The 20,293-nt window shown below is 37.8% G+C and overlaps 1 protein-coding gene across 1 annotated transcript; it reads right to left on the bottom strand.

Annotated features, from left to right (window-relative positions):
* Positions 1-2,305: 2,305 nt before the first annotated feature.
* LOC139120524 (NHL repeat-containing protein 2-like) lies at positions 2,306-18,163 on the bottom strand. The gene is made up of 8 exons (XM_070684989.1): positions 17,883-18,163; positions 10,616-11,346; positions 9,820-10,046; positions 8,677-8,908; positions 7,874-7,996; positions 6,673-6,882; positions 5,298-5,517; positions 2,306-4,880 (listed from the first exon to the last, which is right to left on the bottom strand). Exons 1-8 carry the CDS (start codon positions 18,043-18,045, stop codon positions 4,591-4,593), a joined length of 2,196 nt encoding a protein of 731 aa, XP_070541090.1. The 5' UTR covers positions 18,046-18,163; the 3' UTR covers positions 2,306-4,590.
* Positions 18,164-20,293: the final 2,130 nt, after the last annotated feature.

The raw sequence follows: 20,293 nt of genomic DNA, 5'->3' as shown, positions 1-20,293 counted from the left end.
AACCCGCTATCACGTACCAGGGCAATAAGGTGAAAATATTCAATACTACCGTTATTTTTCCTGACTTTGTATTTGGGAAGAAATACTGCCCGGCATGATAGGTGTTACAGCTGTCAAACATCGACTTATTCATTTGATGTTATTTTTTTGTATATAAACACTTAGGATCTATCTCAATTTAAATTCACCCAGTATCCTCTAGCAGTGAGATGCAACCACATTACTGCAAGAAACACATGGACAGTTTTTAGCCAGACGTTGTGTGTGAAGTGAAATATTCATTTTTATACCGAAGTGTGGCTGATGATAAGGTGTTTTTAAGCAGTTATTGCAGTGCATGGTGCCCGAGAGGGGGATGTCAGGAGGGGTCTCCTCACGTGATACAGAAACTTTTGAAATTTTGACTTTAAAATAGCAAGATTTTTGGATACTTTGAACAACTGTCACAAATTGATGTTTTTGAATAACCTCGTTTGTTTATCACTTTTTGCATATCTCCTTTTTTTCATAATTTTTCGAGTAAGCCCTTCCGTTCTTCCGACCCCGGCCGTGAACAATGTTGGCTCCCTTAATACTTTATCGTGATCCTATTAAAATAAGTAAACTGTTTTCATTATCTTTGGCCTGACTTTTCTTCTGACCGGCCAGTGGAAAGTCAAGAACAAAATGTTATATAGCAAGAAAGTTCCTGTAGCCCGACAATATTGTGTACTCCATAGGAGAATAAGCCACGTCCGTAACATTTTGCATTGCTTAACATACGGGGCCGAAGCTTTTCGAGTATTTGTCACAATCATTCATTGTGATAGCTGTGGAAACGCAGCTATCTGTTGGCGGGGTAGCGTGAGTTGCTATGCGGGTCAAAGGTGACCCGCATAGCAACTCACGCTACCCCGCCAACAGATAGCTGCGTTTCCACAGCTAGGAAATACCAAACGCACAAATGTCTTTTGGAAAAATATTACCAAATGCATAAAAACGTGATTATTCCCAAGGAGTTAGAGGGTGGATATTTTTGCCGATTAGGGGATGTGTGTCTTGTATGTGGCAAAGTTCCTGGAAGTGATTTCTTCACCTTTATAATATTACAAAGTTTTTAAAAAGCGATAATCACTGAGTGGTGTGGTGAAGAAACACAGAAGTGGTTGGTGCCTGGTAGGACCAATAAAGGAGGTTAGGGTGGGCAAGGAACAGATGTAGTCTTTTCTAAGAAATGCTACACGGTCGCTCCACAAACCGTGTGCAGAGCTGGTGAGGGTTCGATGGGCTGACAGTCTAGGCTTGTGTTTATCAAACTATTACACATTCAATATTTATTTATTATTTATTTTTTGTGTTGGAGTTCGAAGGAATACTTTGCCGGCAAAGTTAACATTAACACAGCACTACGTAATTACTGCACTTTGACCATGTACATGTGGACATAGTTGAGCTTTATGTGAATCATCCCTTTAAAAACCAGTAAAGTTTGTTACTTGTTCTTTGTCCACCGTACCATTATTTGTATGGGTTTGTACTACCCCTCCCTACCCCAGTACAGTCCTGTGGCTTTTTTAGCAAACCGATAATTTATTTGAAGAAATATTGACGCCTCTCTCTGGAATTCCTCCCGGTCCCGGTAAGTAAATAATCAATATTCCCTAAGGTTTGCGTAAAAACTTAGATGCCCGGGCTTGGATGTAACCTCATTGCATGCAGTAACTGTTCAAGAAGACAACATGCAATAGTTCGCAAACCAAGGATTTTCAATCTGATTAAAATCCGATGTAGAGATGGGTCGGTCTTTTAAGCAATCGTGTTTTAGTCTATTTCTATGGTCCTCCCGAGGAAAGAAATGCCACAACGATTGCGTAAAAGACCAACCCATCTTAACATCGGGTTTTATCACATTGAAGAACTCTGCACTGTTCTCAGGCTCTCCTGGTAATTGATACGTGCGCCCTCTAGCGGTGATGTATGTAATGCCTGCGAATCCTTCCACTCGAGGTAGTGGTTTTGTATCCAGGAAGGCTTCAAGATTACTCGGTTACCTGAATGTGGACAGACACTCATGGCAAAATTTTGAACTCAATGAAACACTTAATAAGTAGATTATACATGTGGTGATACAAAAAGAAACACAAAGACATTTTTCCTAATACTTACAGTTGAAGTGGTAAATGTACTTCATGATAAAAACAAAAGACATGTACTAAACCAGGAGGGATATCCTTGATGGAAAATCAAACAGTACCTACAGTATAATGAAAATACTGAAAACAAAATGCACAAATAAAATTCACAAAGTGAGTGATACACACTACACTGATGGTGTACTTCATCTTTCTAATATAGAAAGGTTTTTATTCACTTTGATTTTACAGACTCATACACACATAATGATTGGAATCTCAACATCAAATTACAATCAAAGACGTACGATGTAATACATAATAAAATACTGATGCAAAATTACAAAGCCTCTTAACAGTCACAAACATACAAGAATAAAGAATATTGGACATAAAATACACAGAATTCCAAAAATCTGTGCTTTAAAGTTGAAGGTTTAAATACCGTGACTACACCTGGGAATACTTGCAGCTTTGGTGACTGATGAGAATTCGGGAGAGATACTGGATGAAAAGTGACATTACTGTAGTACTGAAGTTGAGCAGCATTCTACAGCAATGAAGTGATACACTTATGACGTATATGTTCACTCATATTCTACGTGAAACACTGTTGAGAAGGAAGAATATATGTAATCATCTGTTTTAACCCTATCACCACCATGGTTTGTCCCAAATCCATTGTTTTCTATGGTAAAGTTGGACCTGTATACAGGGAACTGGGGGTGAAAGGGTTAATTTTCAAACACAGGCCAACTAGAAATCAAACTACGACATACTTACATGCCAATTAATTGAGACCTGGCATTCCGACAATTGATTTTATGACAGTTATGGAAATGTAATGCGACTGATAAAGATTACAAGCTACCCTGTAATAAATTGGATATACAGTTCAAACACACCTAACGTACCATCACAAATGGCTACATTACATACACAGCTTTGCTTACAATCAAAATAAACCCACATTGGTACAATATTTCTTGAAATAAAACTTACAAAACATATATAATTATCAATCTTGATTACAAAAAAGTACTTTCAAATTTCAAACTTACAGATAAAACAGGTATCACATTTGATCAATGCGCTACTGTCTGATAGTTAAATTTCAAATATGATAAGGTGTAATTATTTGTTCATTTTATAATTAAAAAGTTTCAATTACACAACAATGTGCAAATATTATGCAACGATTAGGGTGATAATCTGAAATGGATAACTTGTAAAAATGTTTGATGATTGTAAACTTTGATACTTACAGAAAATTTTATCAAACTGCAAAATGTCATGAACTACCTGCCAACTTAAACGAAGAGTGACCAATTAAACGCATATGCAAATGAAGCTGTATCACCTATGTTTACCAATGTCAACAGAAAGGCACAGATCTAACCACGGTCCCTCTGACCATGATCTAACACATGCACATACCATATGGCAGTCATGGATACAAGTTTGGAAATAAACTCTACCGAAAGCTACTTGGCTCAAGGTTGGCATCTCACTATGACGTGACACAATGTTGATATCATACTGTTATTGATGAATGGCAGGGGGAGAGGAGGGAAGAGGAGGGGAAGTAGCACCGAATAAGAAATGTAAAATGTGATCAGCAAACCAAACACCACTGGCAGAATTAAAAAGCTTATTAAAACACTTCGGTCATTGTAAAAATCACAATTTAATTTTGTTACTACACTTTCTTGTTGACCAGAATTGTTACAAAACCTGCAATCAAAATATGTTGATTGTTGAAGCATGAAATGAATAGAGTATACAAATTGTTTGTAACATTCAATTTTTCACTCCTGGCTCGTAATTAAATTTTACAATATATATTCACTTCAATAAAACAATATATCGTTCATAAAAATCCAACGGTATTTCACAACGTCTCCCCAACAAATAAATAAGCTGCTTTACTGTGGCAATACAATAAATAAATTCAATGTGCAAATACTGAGTATTTCATCTGGCGACTATGTAGCCCTGTAGTTTAATAACTCTGGTTTTGTTCGTGTGCATATTAATAGCATGTTTATTCTGCTAATGTTAGCTTGGAATGAATCTAAGGCTTTCTGTGAAAATTGCTGCTGATGTGAAAATATTGCGACCTGGCAGTTAACAAAAAGAGTACTTTGTAGTTGAATTCTGTGACTACATTTGCATAATGAAGTTTAAAGTTCATTCCTCCATGCTACTGACAGGCTTTCAGTAAGATGAGAAAAATCATAAATGAAAGTCACTTACTTGAATGTTGACCTTTGACTGGTGACCCTTGACCCCTGTTCATCGACATGGCCAACTATCATTGGAGTAAAGTAAAGAGTGGTGAATCAGAGCAATTTTGCCTAATTCTACCATGGTTTGCTTTTTAATTTTTACACGATTATTGATAACAGTAGTGAAAAGATTGGATGTAACTTAATAATGAAGGTTCTGAAATTTGGTATATTAATTGACCACTGGTTTTTCACTTCTGCTCTTGAGCCAGCGTGATTTCTTGATGTAACTTGACTTCCAGACATGGTGCTTTATCGTCTGTCTTCTCACCAATGCTGATTGGAAGTTCAAAGATGACACCTCTAATGTGACAGTTACCAGTCTTCTCACAGAAGTAGAGCATACACTCCAATTTGATGGACGTCTCACTGCCTGACAGTAGTTCAGGGACTTCAAGTTTGATCTTTGGCTGTTGGTTAAGTTTGTTAATTTTACCTCTCACTCTCTGAGACTCAGGAACCAAAAGACTGGCAGAATCACCTAGGGGAAACAGGGATCAAAGAGCTGAGTTATATTGGGAATATCTTTGTTATAAATAACACTGTAACATTTGTTATTCAAATGGCATAGCACACGTTTATTATTCTACAAAATGTTTTTCTGAATTTAAAACGGAGGTGGAAAAAAGACAAAATGGGTTGATACCAGGAGCATAAAGACAAGGCATGATAGAAAGATGTACCTAACAATAACAGCCTTATATTTAACATTTGGCACGGCATAATTTTGTAATAATTTTCTTTAAATGGATTATATGACAGATTAGATTAGATTTGTTATTTGAGAAATCAGATTTATTGGGACTGATGCATTACATGCTGTGCAAAACAGACTAGAAACTATGACTCATTCTTTCCTGTTATGGATGCACATCCACGAGTGTTGACGCAAACTTACTTTCCAGGAGTAACTGCCACCCAGTTGGTGCACCAGGAGTCAATGCCAAGTCGGCAGATAATTCAATATCTAACTCAACTTCAATTGTACTCAGCGGGCATACATAGACTGTATCCTGTCTCGTGACAGGCGTACTGGCCGGTGTCAGGCGCTTCTTCTTCTTGCTCCCACTTGCATCAACCTCAGTTTCTGATGGTTGCACTGGCATGACTATATGTAACTGAAGGTTTAAAATACACATTATACAGTCATGTTTTGTACAGAAACATGGTTTCCATTGAAACCATATGACACAGCCTCAAGCAATAATCTTCCCATTCAGTGGGTGGTCTACACAGCTATACTTTGGAGTAGCAGTTGCAATATTTTAATGATAAACTGTCAGTTCATATTCATACCTGAATTTCAACAGCATGTTGTGATTTTTACTAAATTATCTTTTTGTCTTAGCATTATCCCTGCATGTTGACATTCATAACATTATTTCAATGCTTAGACAGAAACAGTAGACATTTAGCATAATCATACTGGTCATCTGAGTACACAATGGGTTAGAAATCTGATGGTACCAAGACAGGCAGGAAATCAATGGGTTTCAGGTCTTTGCACATGCTGTTTGCAAAGACCAGTAAATTTGTCAACATGATGGTGAATATTCATGGCATTGACTGATAAAGAATGAATGTGGGAATATTAAGGTAAAATGCAATTTAGCGATAGATATCTGGACTCTCGGATTTTCACGATACTTTTCTGATCTACGTCTTGTGTAGGTTCATTTTGAAGCTCTTGGAGTAGATAGTTTTCACTGTCATAAATTGAAAATCTATTTTTTTTCATAGAGTTAACGCAAAAATGGTGGCCATTCTAAATTCCAAATCTTTGTTTCCCTGGAGCCAAACTTTGTATGGTGACCCTGACTTTCATTCTCGATTCTGATTCTACAATGGTTGAAAGTTTCCATGAGGAAAGTTTGAGCAAAAGTTTAATTGTTTCCATTTCAGGGTGCATGTTACCTCATGACCATAGGATTTTCTACACACTGGTCCAAGAATTCGCTAGATACGAAACAGATTTCCTAATCTGAGAACATGTATTTGTTATTCGGTAAAATTTAGAATTGGTGTGCTTTGTTCCACTACTGCCAAAAGTCCATCATTATTACGGTACTATCATTACACTTTTCAAGAGAGTTGCAACTTGACAGACCTAAAACCACCATCTCTATCATCTCTATCAAGAGCAGACTTACATGTACATGTAAAACAACAAACTCATATCTTAAATCACCAAATACTAGTATGAGCCTATAATTTTCTAGAGTAGTTTGACGTTGTAGAGAAAGATGGGGAGTGGAATAATTCAGTTCACTCACCTGATTAACTTGTTTGGTTTCCAAGTCCAGCGTTCTGATATGGTTATTGTTGGTATCAGATATGTATAAGAGCTTTCCATCGGGGCTAAGACACAGTCCACTTGGTTCATTGAACTCGATGCTCTCAGGTTCGCAGCCATCTTTGAGACCCGCCTGTCCGCTGCCAACCAATGTGGTACACGTTTTCAGGAATGGATCAACAACTTTGATCTGAGAAGACAAAGTTGAATGCACTTTATGACTGTTATACTCTCTCGAAACCTAAACTGTAGCATAACTTCATTCAGAAGATTAATTCACAAAAATCACATATTCAGAGGTTGCCATCTTAAGATAGTATATACTTTGAAATTGAAAGACTTAAAACTTTTGCTCAAACGTTCCTCAATGAAACTTTCAATCATTCTTCGACAAAATCAAGAACAAAATTCAGGGGTCACAGAGCAAAGTTCTGCACCACAGAAACAATTCACCAATCATTTATTTGAGATTCAAAATGGCCGCTATCCCTGTGTTAACTCTATAGGGGTAAATAAAATTTTGAATTTTCGAAAAACTAAGATAGTGAACTTTTTCTTACTCTAAGAGCTTTAAAATGATTCTCCAAAAGTGGTAGCTCAGAAAAGAATTGTAAAAATCTGCAAGTTTGAATATTTGTCTCCAAGGCACATTCTACCTTAAAATGTAGACCTGCGCATTTGATCAATGGGATTATTGGTCTAGAGCACGCGTTACAAATAGGAGAACCAGTATGAAGTAGGTATCAAATGTGTTCATCAACAGGATATGTTTCAGATTTACAATTACATTCCTAAACCGATCCTCTCTTTAACCCTGACCCTTGAAATGGACACCCCTACTCAATAACAGTTGACAGTTACTTCTCAGTAACACTGGTGACAGGCTCCCCTGCTTGCAAGTCCCGCCTTCTGACAGCTCAGCATTTATGCTATAAAGCTCAGGGAAAAGATGTAAGTGATATGGGAACCCTGGTAATACTGCTGCTCTTATTTCGTATTAATTATCATGGAGAAATCCAATAGGGTGACAAGAGAACCCTGCTATCATTGATAACCCTGCTATCATTGATAAGCTTACCATCCCTGACAGAATCACTTGATGTAGTACAAAAGAAACGAAAGCATTGATGATTATGACACACAGAGAAACATTCTTGTTGACATATTTCCTCGTTTCTTACCTTATGATTGTATGAATCAGCCACATAAAGTTTCTCATCATGTTTGTTCCATGCCACAGCCAGCGGATGCTGTAACTTAGCATCCAGCCCTTTTCCATCCACATCACCAAATGCAAACAAATCCTGCAACAACAATGAAATGGCTCTAGTCAAATATAAGAAATGTATCTGACTCAATTTTCTGTCATTTTGCTGACATTTTGGCCTTACATTTGTTTGTTGGACCCATGACATAGGAAGTAATCACCAATGGTTCTACTCCGGAATAAAAAGGGCGCGATGCGTTCTACAGACTCAGTACGCCCCAATAATCATGTGAGGCCGGTACAAACAAGCCTACATGTGTACTAACGCGTATGGAAATACACGTACATCTATGTGCGTTTGCGCACATGGCTTTGTTTATAGTGTGGTTGATTCGAATTCCGGGTTTGGCCTATTGGATAAATGGTTACTGCATCAACTGGTAAAGTTATCATTTATGGTTTGAAATGAACTGCTTGGTGTTTGTTACCAGGACAGGTATATCTCAATCCTTCTTATTATGTTACACAGCTTGAACACAGAGTGATGATGTAACATTGAACACTATGATAACACACTGGTAACAAGGTGTACGAATAATGAGAGAAATGTACAACTGGGAGATTTTAGAATTTTGTAGGCATCAACTGTGATAATTTTGAAGGCATTATTTAACCCTTACACCCACATTTTCCAGTACATAGGTCCATCTAACCTACTGCAAACAGTGGGGTTGAACCAAATTCCAGTGCGAAACAGGTAAACATCACGTTGCTTACCATAGGATCCATAGCTCCTCCCACCACAGCCCTGGTTGCCCCATCTTTCAGGAACACAGTTCTGATACTGCTACTTTCACTGTCAGCCACAAACAAACAGTTCAATTTTTCCTCTGTGGCCATGCTTAGTCCTGACGGCTGTGCAAATGATGCTTTGTGAGGATAACTGTTGTTACGATTCTCTTCGTTGCCACTCCCTGCAAATCTTATACAGCTGCCTTTCTTGTAGTGACTGTAGAGAAAATATACCATTTAGTGAAGAGAGAATGTAAAAGATGGACTTCAGTGAAAATATTTACCACCATAACATTTTTGATCAAATTATTTAGAAAAAGATATATACACGAACGGAAACAGTAATACAGCATGAATGTAAAGTAATGGTCTGTGTCATTTGTACTGTGATGAGAACTTTTCAGATATAATAATAACATAACATTACTTCTGAAAATCTGAAGCAATATTACTGGTACTGAGGCTTGGCAATTTGGTTTCAGCTTTAGCTAAGGATGAAATGATGGAAAATTGTGGCTGATACTTTGATTGGATCATGATTCACGAACATGGGCTGACAGGCATTATGTGAGTCTGTCAGTACCGACTTTATGTAGAATGCGCCTTGGGGACAGATAATTGGACTTTCAAATTTTTACAATTTTTTTCTGTTCTACCACTTCGAGGTTCATTTTAAAGCTCTTGGAATAAGAAACATTTTGGTCCTTTTAGTTTTTCGAAGATCAAAAATTTTATTTTTCCCCACAGAGTTTAACACAAATTTTGAATTTCAAATACCAGTAAATGCAAGGGTAATTTTTTCTCTATTACCAAAATTTGCCCGGTAACCCCTGACTTTTATTCCTGATTTGGTAAGAGAATAGTTGAAAATTTCATTGAGGAAAGTTTGAGCAAAAGTTTAAGCCTTTCATTTTCAAGGTGCATACTCCTTAACCTTTGCAGCCCAATGCCCGTAAGTCCACAATCACCATTGATAACAGTGTATTTTGGCCAAACAATGGTGGCGAAATCCATTGAATCTGTACATGGCTGACATAGTTCTAAATTTGTCATAAAAGAGCAATAGGTTTCCAGCAAAAGTTGGTGGTGCAGTGACAGGGTTTTAAAAACTTAGTGAAGTGTATTTACCTTCCTTTGAGCCAATTGGCATCATCCATGAAATAAACCCATATTTGATGAGTGCCAGCCATTGCTATGTACAGAATATCAATGTGATCACTTCCCGGTGAACTTCCAAGTACCAGGTCCCAGGGCGAACTGATTGGTTGAAGCTTGCCAATGGCGCCGCCTTCTTTGTCATTGCCGATCACCCCAGTACCAACCAGTGTTGTCACTTCACGGTTGTTCAGGTCAATCTAAAAGGGAAAGCAGAGGTATTTTGACAGGTTTGAATGGGATTACCAGTTGACTTATGGATTATCGAGATCAATAAGAATCAAAGGAAGTCACATATGAGTGGCTCTAACAGAACGGATAAAGCCAACATCATGTTACAATGGAAGCAGACCAGAGTCCTAACATATTCAATAATATCACATTAACACTGATCATGTGATATTCCTTATGTAAAAGTGTGTTCATACAACTATATCAGAGCAATTTTGAGCTCTTGTCAAACTGCTTTCAAGTCAGTGGATGTCCATATCATTTTCATTGTAAACATATCCTCATCATAGGTGGCCTTGAACGGTCCATTCAACATCATACATGTTCATTATAACAAAACCATTAGTTGCTTAATTGACAAACCTTGTCGAGAACCATTCTCTGTGAAGTATTTCACACGTCTGTTGTGATAAAAATGCCCAAAACTGTCCTTTGTCAGATATGTTGATTGTACTCTAAAGTGGTCTAAAAACAAAATATTGTCTTGTTGCATTTTTGTAACTCATATTTGGGAATCAAAAGCTATGCTGTATTTTACCTTTCTTATGGCATGGTTGTCAGTATCAGCTACGTAAATACAATCTTCATGATAGACAACGCCTTGAGGAGAGTGAAATCTTGCCTCTTCAAAGTTGCCATCATTAAATCCACCACTGGAACTACCAATGCATTCTTTAACCACACCTTCTTTAGAAGTGATGAGAATCTGATGGTGTCCGCTGTCGGAAATGATCAGGTTGTCTCCTGATGAATCAAGACTGATTTTGCCAGGAAACGAAAGTGGCGTTGGCGGTAAGGAGTCTTTGATGGGCGAAATTGGGACACTGTGGCCACTGAGGGCTCCCTTGGCCTTGTAACAGTCCACAGCTATTCTGATGAAGTCCATAAGCTTCTCTCTGTTGCCCTCGCCCACCAACGTAAGGAGAACTTCTCCTTCGGGACTCACCACCACAAACGTTGGCCAACACTGGATCTGTAAAGCTTGCCACAGTATAGCCTCTGGGTCATTCACCACAGCATGTGAGATATCGTATCTCAACACGGCCGACAGGATGTTGGCCGACAACTTCTCATTGGGAAACTTGGCAGAATGTACTCCGACTACGACGACACCGTCTTCAACACTGTACTGCTCCTCGATGGCTTCAAGGTCTGGTAGCACATGCATGCAGTTGATGCAGCAGTACGTGAAGAAGTCCAGGATCACAATTTTGCCCCGCAGTTCATTGTGTAGCGATAATGGCTGTGTTGTATTCAACCATTCCAAACCTGAAAAAAAAATTCAGAAATGTGCGTCAACATAAGACCTGGAAGACAAAGTGTTATAACTTGTTGTCAACAGTAATTTCTTAATGAACAAAACTAAATTTTGCATTTTTTTGAAATGTATCTCAGGTTCAATAAGAAAGTGGAGTGAACTTGCTGGAATTGTCCAGGAGCAACTATGTTGCAGACAGCACACCACAGTAAACAAACGACTACCCATACTCTACAGACAACTTTAAACAGTTATAAGGGCAAAGCAGACAATCGTAAAAACTGACATAATTATGTTTACCCGTAATCAGCAATGCTTTATTATCAGTCACTTAAACACTCCAAAATCTAATCAGCTTTTGGCAACAATCCCTTTGAAGCTTTATTAAAACAGGAAGACAATTGCTTTGCTTGTAAGCTACTATCTGACCTTACAAACTTTTGACAAAGTGTGACAAACAGGCAAATAAAGCTTGCCTTGCTTTTAGGATAATTCAAAACCAACATTTTTGAGTTGTTTGTTTTTACAATTGATCTTTAACCTTCTCATTACTAATCATAAGCAGGAAAAGCAAGTAACTATTGTGTATTGACAACAAATATTCACAAAATAGAGAGCTCAAACTACATTCACGTCTGTAGAACTTTCTGGAAGCCAGTGTTATCATTAAATCAGCATTTAGCCAAAGATAAGACCAGCGGTTCCTGTGAAAAAGCTTTCTGCCAGAGGCAAGGATAAATTCTTTGTAAAAGAACACAACTACATGTAGTGGAAACAGTCTATCTGCTGATGTTTTTTACATGTTTAACTATCAGATGGTTACAGCAAGGACACTCCATTGATTGGGTCACAACAGGGGTCAACCAAGTGTTTGTTTGAATACGCGACTAAAGGTACGCAGGTGCAAACACTTGTGATGTATATCACTAGATGAGCATTACTAATTACGCAATTATGGATTATAAATTCACACTAGTACAATGAGTTACTTTCAGCAGAGTTTTAGCAGAGTTTTTACTATTTTAGACCCTAAAAACGGAGCCGGGTCTATGGTTTTTGTAACTTGAAGAATATGTTCATACATTCAATATGTATTGAGGTGATAGAATTGACAAACAGTACAATGAAGATATTGCTCAGCACAGTTAGTTTAAATAGCAGCCAGTTTGATGAACCCACATTCCAAAATTAGGTCTGCATAAATTTGACGCAATTGGTCTTCCTGAAGTAGCCATCTTCAGAATTACAGGAGAGGGTCAAAGTGCTAAGGTGTAGCTGTTTACAGGTCTTCATGTTTATGACTTCTGAATGAAAGTTTCCGCCTTGGCACAGATGTGGTTTTTGGATTTAGGAACAAATGGGAAATTTGTGTGTGAAATTCTCAGAAAATGACATCCAGACATCTGGGTAGGTGCTGCCTGTCTAAGGGCACTGTCACACCTTGACGATTTCGCCAGCATATGCCAACGTATCAAACACTGGCTCGCTGAACTAACACGGTATTTTTCAATTTTGGGCGTATACATAGCATATTCATAATGGGGAACAGCAGACAATTATCTGACGCATTTCGACTTATGAGTCATTTACAAGTAATGTGTGTGAACGTGTGTCAACGAGCGCATAACCTACCTACAACTTACGGCCCGCGTATGCGGGACGTATGAGCCATATGCTGGCATATCTCGAAAGTTTTTTGCATGCACAAAAGTTTTCCACGACCTCAACGTACTATGACGTATACCAGGGTGCTTCAGCGTGCTCTTAACTTATACAAACTTACCCAAAATGTATTCCACAAACACCCAGCGTAAATGCCAAATTTTTCATACGCTGGCATACGCGGGCTAAATTGTCAAGGTGTGACAGGGCCATAAGCAAACCAGTGCCTGCCCTGATAATAACTACGGTGTACATCATGTTTTCAATATTGTTCACCTGTACCCATATGTCTTGAGTCTGATCTGAGCAAACCAAAATCTGACACTTTTTCTGCCTGCCCTGCCAAAAACTTCACCAGCCTAAAGCAGGCAGGCAGGCAGTTATTCCCAGCATTGAAATAAGTATCACTAAAATGAGACATGATTACTAGTGTCAAACTTTCTCTTGTTTTGATTCTCCTGTATGATAGATACCTGGTAGTATTTTCACCTGCATATATTTACATTTGAAGAAGATTGGCTCACTATTAACCCTTTTCCTGCCAAGTCCATATTTCACCACCAGGTCAAGATGGTTAAAATTAATGAAACACAACGTATTCCATATGATGTATTTTAACATAATACTGTTCATTTGAAGGCTGTTGAAAACATAATACTGTATTTAAAGTTAATTTTTTTTGGACAAAAGATGCTATAACATACCAAGCCAAGTGGGTGAAAAGAAAATACGTCATGTTTTGGCTCAATACCGCTTTTTACTGACTTGGCTGATGGGAAGTAATACAGTTATTTAACTGTCTGGCAGGAAAAGGGTTAAACAGCACGGCAAGATCATTCATGGAGAAATTGTATAACTTGGAAACAACTAATTTCCGCAGAGCTTACAATGCTCTTGGAACACCAAATGCAATCATCATGGACACCATATGCAATCACCATAGAAACCAAATGCTATCACCCTGCTCACAAGCAACATTGTTTACATGATATAATTCACAATCTTTCCAAAGTCTGCTTATCCACCACTTATTGTCATTTTTTATTTGCTCAATGCCGCAATTTCAATTTCCCTTTTTTAAAGTATTTGAAACCTTCAAATCTCTAGACTGCTCATTTTTGTTATAAAATTATGCAATTGCATAGCAATGACTGATGTTTTTTTTTGAGTTCTTTGTATTTACAAATGAATTCACGTTTGTTTTCTTCCGTTGCTTTTTAGAGTATAGTTATTGAACATGGATGGTAAGGTGAGGATGTCACAAAAATATTAATAGGAAAGAATGCTTTGGCTCTCATCATAGACAGCAGAAGCGAGACTACCATTTATGCTTTCATACATGATAATGTCAACCATACAAATTCTAGTCACAAAGAAGACATACTGTCATTATATGACATTTATATGAGAAATAATGTATAACCATAATAACGTGATATTATTACTTATTCAAAGCATATGCAGAGGCAGCCTAGATCACCTTGGGACCTATCAAAATAACAGACTATGTTTGTCACAATTGTACAGTGTATGCACTCAACCATCTAGAACAACGATTTGTACAATGTGAAAACAAGAAACACAAAAGACAAGGCCACACAGGGTACTGGCTGGCATGTAACTGTTATGGTGGGACTCATTATTAAAATACTTAGAAATGTCTCATATTGGAAAAATTACCAGGGCAATATGCCAGACCAAGATAGCCACACATTAGCTTGTGAGTCAAGGGTTCAGATCAACTCTTGGTCAAAATGCACATTGAGAACTGAATGTCCACTGGAAGTTTCATTTTCTTCCTCTCCTGAATGTATCTAATCTTAATATTTTGGCACCCTGATGCCATTGTTAATATTGATGAATGGTACTGCAGTTGTACTATAGTGTCCTGTAGCAGTCAGCTTCAGAATGGATCTATCATGGATGTCTTTTTTCTTTGACTGTATGAGCAGCTACTTATAATGTATATGAGTGAATCTTTCAGAATAATGCAATAACAGTGTATGAGTGGTGAACCGAGGGGCATCAGCACATTTCTAAAAAGCTTGTGATTTTGCCTGTATTTATTCGCTGACAAGCTATGCTTGTGTGTTGGTTAATAAAACTCTCAATGGCTGTTTCAATTCCTACCCCAAATTTCTCTGCATGTATTGGCACTGCTATATTTGACTCCGTGTATTCAATATTTGATCATTTCAATTCTCAGATGCACAATTTTTCACAACCATCATGGGAAATGATAGAGGCTGTCAGGAAGAATAAATCAACAATATTTTACAATTTTCCCACCAACTTTCAGTTGCTCTATATAATTCTATGAGCTTTCCTGTAGTTGTGCTGATCATTTCTGCAAAACCTTCAGACATATTTGTACCAATCACAACATATTTGTAATGTTCTTTGGTAAAAGTATTTGCACATGAGGCTCTTTCATCAGCCTGTAACTAGCAAAACATGAACATTACATTTCCATAGTTCAAAATTCATTGCCATCAGTATACCATATTTAATGCATGATTTACTTGTAGAATATTTAGCCTTCTCACAATAAATCATTTGAATGACTGTAAGAAAGCAAATGATAGTGCTGGGCCTACTTCATATTACAGATTCCTTATCGTTCAAAAGTCATCCAGGGCTGACAACTGAAAAACATCAGACTGCAACTTCATATCATACATAGTAATTTATTGGATATTTGATAGCTGATGAACTTTAGAAAAAAAAATTATGGCTTACCTAGAAACAGATATGCATAAAACTGGAACAAAATGACAGGCTACTGAGTCTGAGATGAGATTAGTCTTGAATCAATACAATAAATATTAATCCCACAAAAAAATGGTGATAAAGTTTTCTGTTTGTTGCTGGCCCATGACCAGAATAAGGTGCAATAATCAGCTACTGATTTTTGTTCATGCTATGTAGGTTGCTAACTGTACAATTTATACTTGTAAAACCATGAAAAATGGCTTTTAGTAATTTATTCAAATTTATTGTCTTTGCATGCATCTAAATAATTTCACGGAAACTTATACAAAAACATCACATACACTTTAAGAATGTCATGTTGATGAATCACAAGACTTGAATTTATAGCAATATTTCATCTGAAACTTGAAACAGAAATACATGTACAATTTTACTTCTCTACCTTTGTGGCAATGCATGTCTGTGGTTCATCTTTGTACGCTACATTTCTTCTGCCTCGTATCCTCGGAATAAGAGAGCAGTTTTATCCATTTAATTAAGCACAGTCCAGTATCACCATGAATTAAAATTATCAACATGACTTATTAATATTCATATCATGTGATATTCCTTTCTCTGAAATTTGTTGCAGAAACATACACTGAAGAATGACATGCCACTGTGGACGTCAGATCAGATCTGCTAGAGTACACTGGAGATATAGATGAAAATTATCTTTTGTGTTACTGTAAAGAATGAGAAACACCTTAACTTCATTTCTACATGCATTATTTAAGAGTGAAAAACCTAGCAGACAATTTATACAGTGAAATTACACTTTGTGGTTTGTCATTGCATAAAAAATTGCAAAATTCTGACTTGTGATACAGTAGTGTAATGTGCGTCATATGAATAAAAACAGCAGCTACATTAAATGAGATGTCATTGTCTGCACATCTTCGCTTGCCAAATTCTCTTATACGGGCGGCTGGATGCTCCTCAAAATCAGATGGACCCGTGCCAGTGGACAATGCCATCTGCATGGCAATTTTGCTCTTTATAATTAAATTTAACAGCAGATCGTGCAAATTTACGACTGTATGTATACTCGCATCGTGTCTGTTCACTCATGCTGAAGTGTTGTTGGTTTTTCAATTTTGCATCCGGGATTTAATAATCAAACAGAAGTTTTATTTTGTTTTGCTGTTCACAGAGAGATGAGAAAGTACACAGCTAAAACTGTGGAATGTATATTTGCTACAGTACAAACATAACATTTGGCAGCTGTATGTGAGGTTATGTACTCTCATAACCTTGGTACAAGCACAGCCACCCAAATGTAACCAGAGTCCAACTCTAGCTGTTGCGAAAGACATTTTTTGTGATTTTAAGCGAGGTATCAACTGTCAGCAGAGTAATAAAAAATAAAGAATATTAAAGCATTAGTTCAGTCAACAAATTGGGAATTAAATTCAACTACGAAAGCCAAATAATCTTGACTGGACACTTTCTGAGAGATTTATTTTAGTACTTCGTTTATTTGAAATGTCAACAGCTAGGAAGCTTGAACAATGCCAGGATCCTGATATTCCACCATCTACCTACAATATGCTTCGACTGCGACGTATGAAGTCTCCATGGTGCGAGTCAGCCAGCAGTAAACATTGAAAACATTTGAAACAGCGACTTCGTGCGGCTGCGAAAATCAGGAAGAAGCTACAAAAGCAGACGGCTTTGCGATTTAGACTGAGTCTGACAGAGCAAGGCGCTTCCCCAGTGTTTATGATAATGTACTGAACATATTGAACACGAGCCGCGGTATCATTTCCCAAGGGTCGATTGTTGCCAACATCTAATCGCGGATCTGAGCAATACCTACAATATGACCATATATGGAAATAAGAATACAAGTACAGTCACACATCATGCACATACGCGACATCCCAATCTCCGGCGTGAATTAACGCCGAGGATAACATTTTCTCTTGGAAACTGCAGGATTAAAAACTTATCCCGGCTGAAGTGTTAATCTGATGTCGCACTTGAAACATCAAAGACCGAAAGTCCAACAGTGTCATTGCAGCAGTCCAACGTTACGTACGAAGTCCTTCCCATGCAGTGTGCGTTGTTTATATTTCGGGACCTTGCATCACCGCTGAAGTATTGACAAACGACAATTTTTCAAACAACTTACCTGACTTGAAATCAGGCACATAGACTTTGTCTTGACTATTGGCAATCTTGTCGATATACTTATAAATTACAGCATCTCGTTCTTCTTGAGTTGTGGCGTCGATTAAACTAGCTTCCAGTTTGTTTCCCGCTGATATTACTTTCGACGTATCGACCGTCGCCATATTGTAGTTTGTTTGTGCGTTGTTTCGCAACGCGCAACAGAGCGTGCCAGCTGTAGGAGTTATGGGCGTAAGACCAGCAGCCGAAAACTTTGACTGGTGGGGATTAGGGAATCTCCCGAAATTAACCCACGTTGTCGAAACAATACTTTTCTCCCCAAAAAAGTAAACTTGAATAGTTCAAATTCGCCTGCATGTTAAAAGCTAAGTGCAAACTGCATTTTCTTTTCACCGAAGCGTAGAAGCTTATCTCGTTCGACCTAGGCACTATAAATCCGATGTCGATTTGAGCTGGACAGTGATGGGGGCGTGACTGATGGCGGAGGTCGTATCACTTCCATCCCAAATTCGGAGCATTATGTCTCGCCCACTTTCTTTTCTGTAAAATCTCAGTAGAAAACTTTCGAACATCAATAACTTCAGACACAGCAAAATTTCATCATCAATAAGGCGTGACCTAAACGGGGTCCAAATCATTTCTTACGACTGATAACACTTTAGGCTTTTACTTTCGACTTGTTAACATTTAAGCATACATACTGAAGACCAGGGTCTATAAATTTGAGTTTAAGCTCGATTGTGAAACTTTTCATGTATTTTCTGTTGTTTAGTTTTTTCTGCTTGCAAAATATTGCTCTACTTCCAAAATCAAACCAATCAAAAATCTTTATTATCTCAATTGGGCATTCAACCATAGCCGACACAGCCTAATGCGAATGTGTTTCTCTTCTAGAATGGAAATAATGAAAATACTATAAAAGGTTGACGCTATAGCCAAATTATAATATCAGAAATATTTGAGTGACTGAATAAGCATGATTGTGAAGACGTGCCCCTTCCACAGTTAGGGAGTGTTCAGAATGTACTTCCAGGGGGCCTGGAGGATTTCCAAGAGGGGACCATCCATTCTCCCAAGGAAAATTAGGGGGACCAGACAAAAATACCACAATCTTTTAGCGGGGACTGAGGGAAACCCACATCAATTCAATATTTGCCCAAAAGTTCTGATCTACTTACAGAACCACGGTGCTACCTAGGTGACAGATAAACTCCACAAGTAGTGTAAACTCCACAAGTGTATTTTAAACTCCTTTAACTGCACAATTTGGTAATATTCAGAGTGCTATGTTTCATGCATCTACTGCAGTATCTTGTTCTCCTCCCTCAAGCGTCATGAAATGTCCTGTATTTAGCTTGTCAACACAGACCATACAGTGAACAGTCAGCGTTGTTATTGTTGAAAAGAGATCTCGAATCAAGTCCAGACTAGAATTCATTTGTCAACAATAACAATGGTCATTTACGTATGTATGTACTAGTATGTTGCTAAATACAGCATTGGGTGTTCTATGTAGGGATAGAATAAGAAACAATTGTTGATACACAGAAAATAAAACATTGAACAAATGCCAAAAGTTACAGCAAATGTCCCTTTAGTTGCGGTACCCCTACTGAAAAATCCGTCGCTCGAGGGCGCTATCTACGCTCCCCGTCTCAGGAGGCAGAGAGGAGGGGAGCGTAGAGAGCGTCCTCGAGCGACGGATCTTTCAGTCTAGGGACTACCCATTATCAAGAATATAGTCATTTTTTAGCGATCACATTTATTGTAGGTAGAAGGATGAGGATTAAAAAATGGCCAGAATATATAATGGGTGTTTCCACATTACTTTTGAGATAATTTACATTCAGTCACCCATTACAGCATGATTTTGAGCACTGTACATGACTTTATTGCAAATGTGATCCTTTCAGGGTGGATAAAAATCTTGTTATTTCATTACACTTCTGATCCTAAAATGTCCTCTACCTGTAGTATTTCCAATACAAGCCAGTATGAAGTTACTGATCTAATAACAAAGATGTCACATATTTAATATATTAAAATTGTTTAAAAATACTGAGTCAGCACTTTTGCATGTGGGTTTTTCCCATAGGAAAACGTATAATTATGATTCTGTCTAAAAATCAAGTATCGTGATACTGTATGTGTCTTTATAGTGTGTAAGCATGTATGTATATATTGGAGGACCATGGAAAAAGTCCCAGGAAATATGAGAGGGACCATAGACTTTCTCCATAATTTGCTGGGGCGGCATGGAAGATATCACCAGGAAAATAGAAAATCCTCCGGCCTCCCCCTGAAGTAAATTCTGAACAGTCCCTTAGGCTTAGAACCGTGATGTGCAATGCTCAGAATCTGAAAAGTCGAACGCAAGGGGAGGGGGGGGGAGCTCATTGCTTTTAAGCATGA

This window comes from Ptychodera flava, chromosome 20, assembly GCF_041260155.1.
Source record: "Ptychodera flava strain L36383 chromosome 20, AS_Pfla_20210202, whole genome shotgun sequence".
NCBI classification, from domain to species: Eukaryota; Metazoa; Hemichordata; class Enteropneusta; family Ptychoderidae; genus Ptychodera; species Ptychodera flava.
The sequence above is the reverse complement of the archived record's forward strand: the minus strand, read 5'-3'. Positions and strand labels throughout refer to the sequence as shown.

Coding starts and splice junctions, on each gene's coding strand:
- LOC139120524 (XM_070684989.1), bottom strand. CDS start 18,045: ATGGCGACGGTCGATACGTCGAAAGTAATATCAGCGGGAAACAAACTG. Junction 6,883..7,873: donor CTGATTCATACAATCATAAG/GTAAGAAACGAG, acceptor TTGTCTTCTCAG/ATCAAAGTTGTTGATCCATT. Junction 5,518..6,672: donor AAACCAAACAAGTTAATCAG/GTGAGTGAACTG, acceptor TTAAACCTTCAG/TTACATATAGTCATGCCAGT.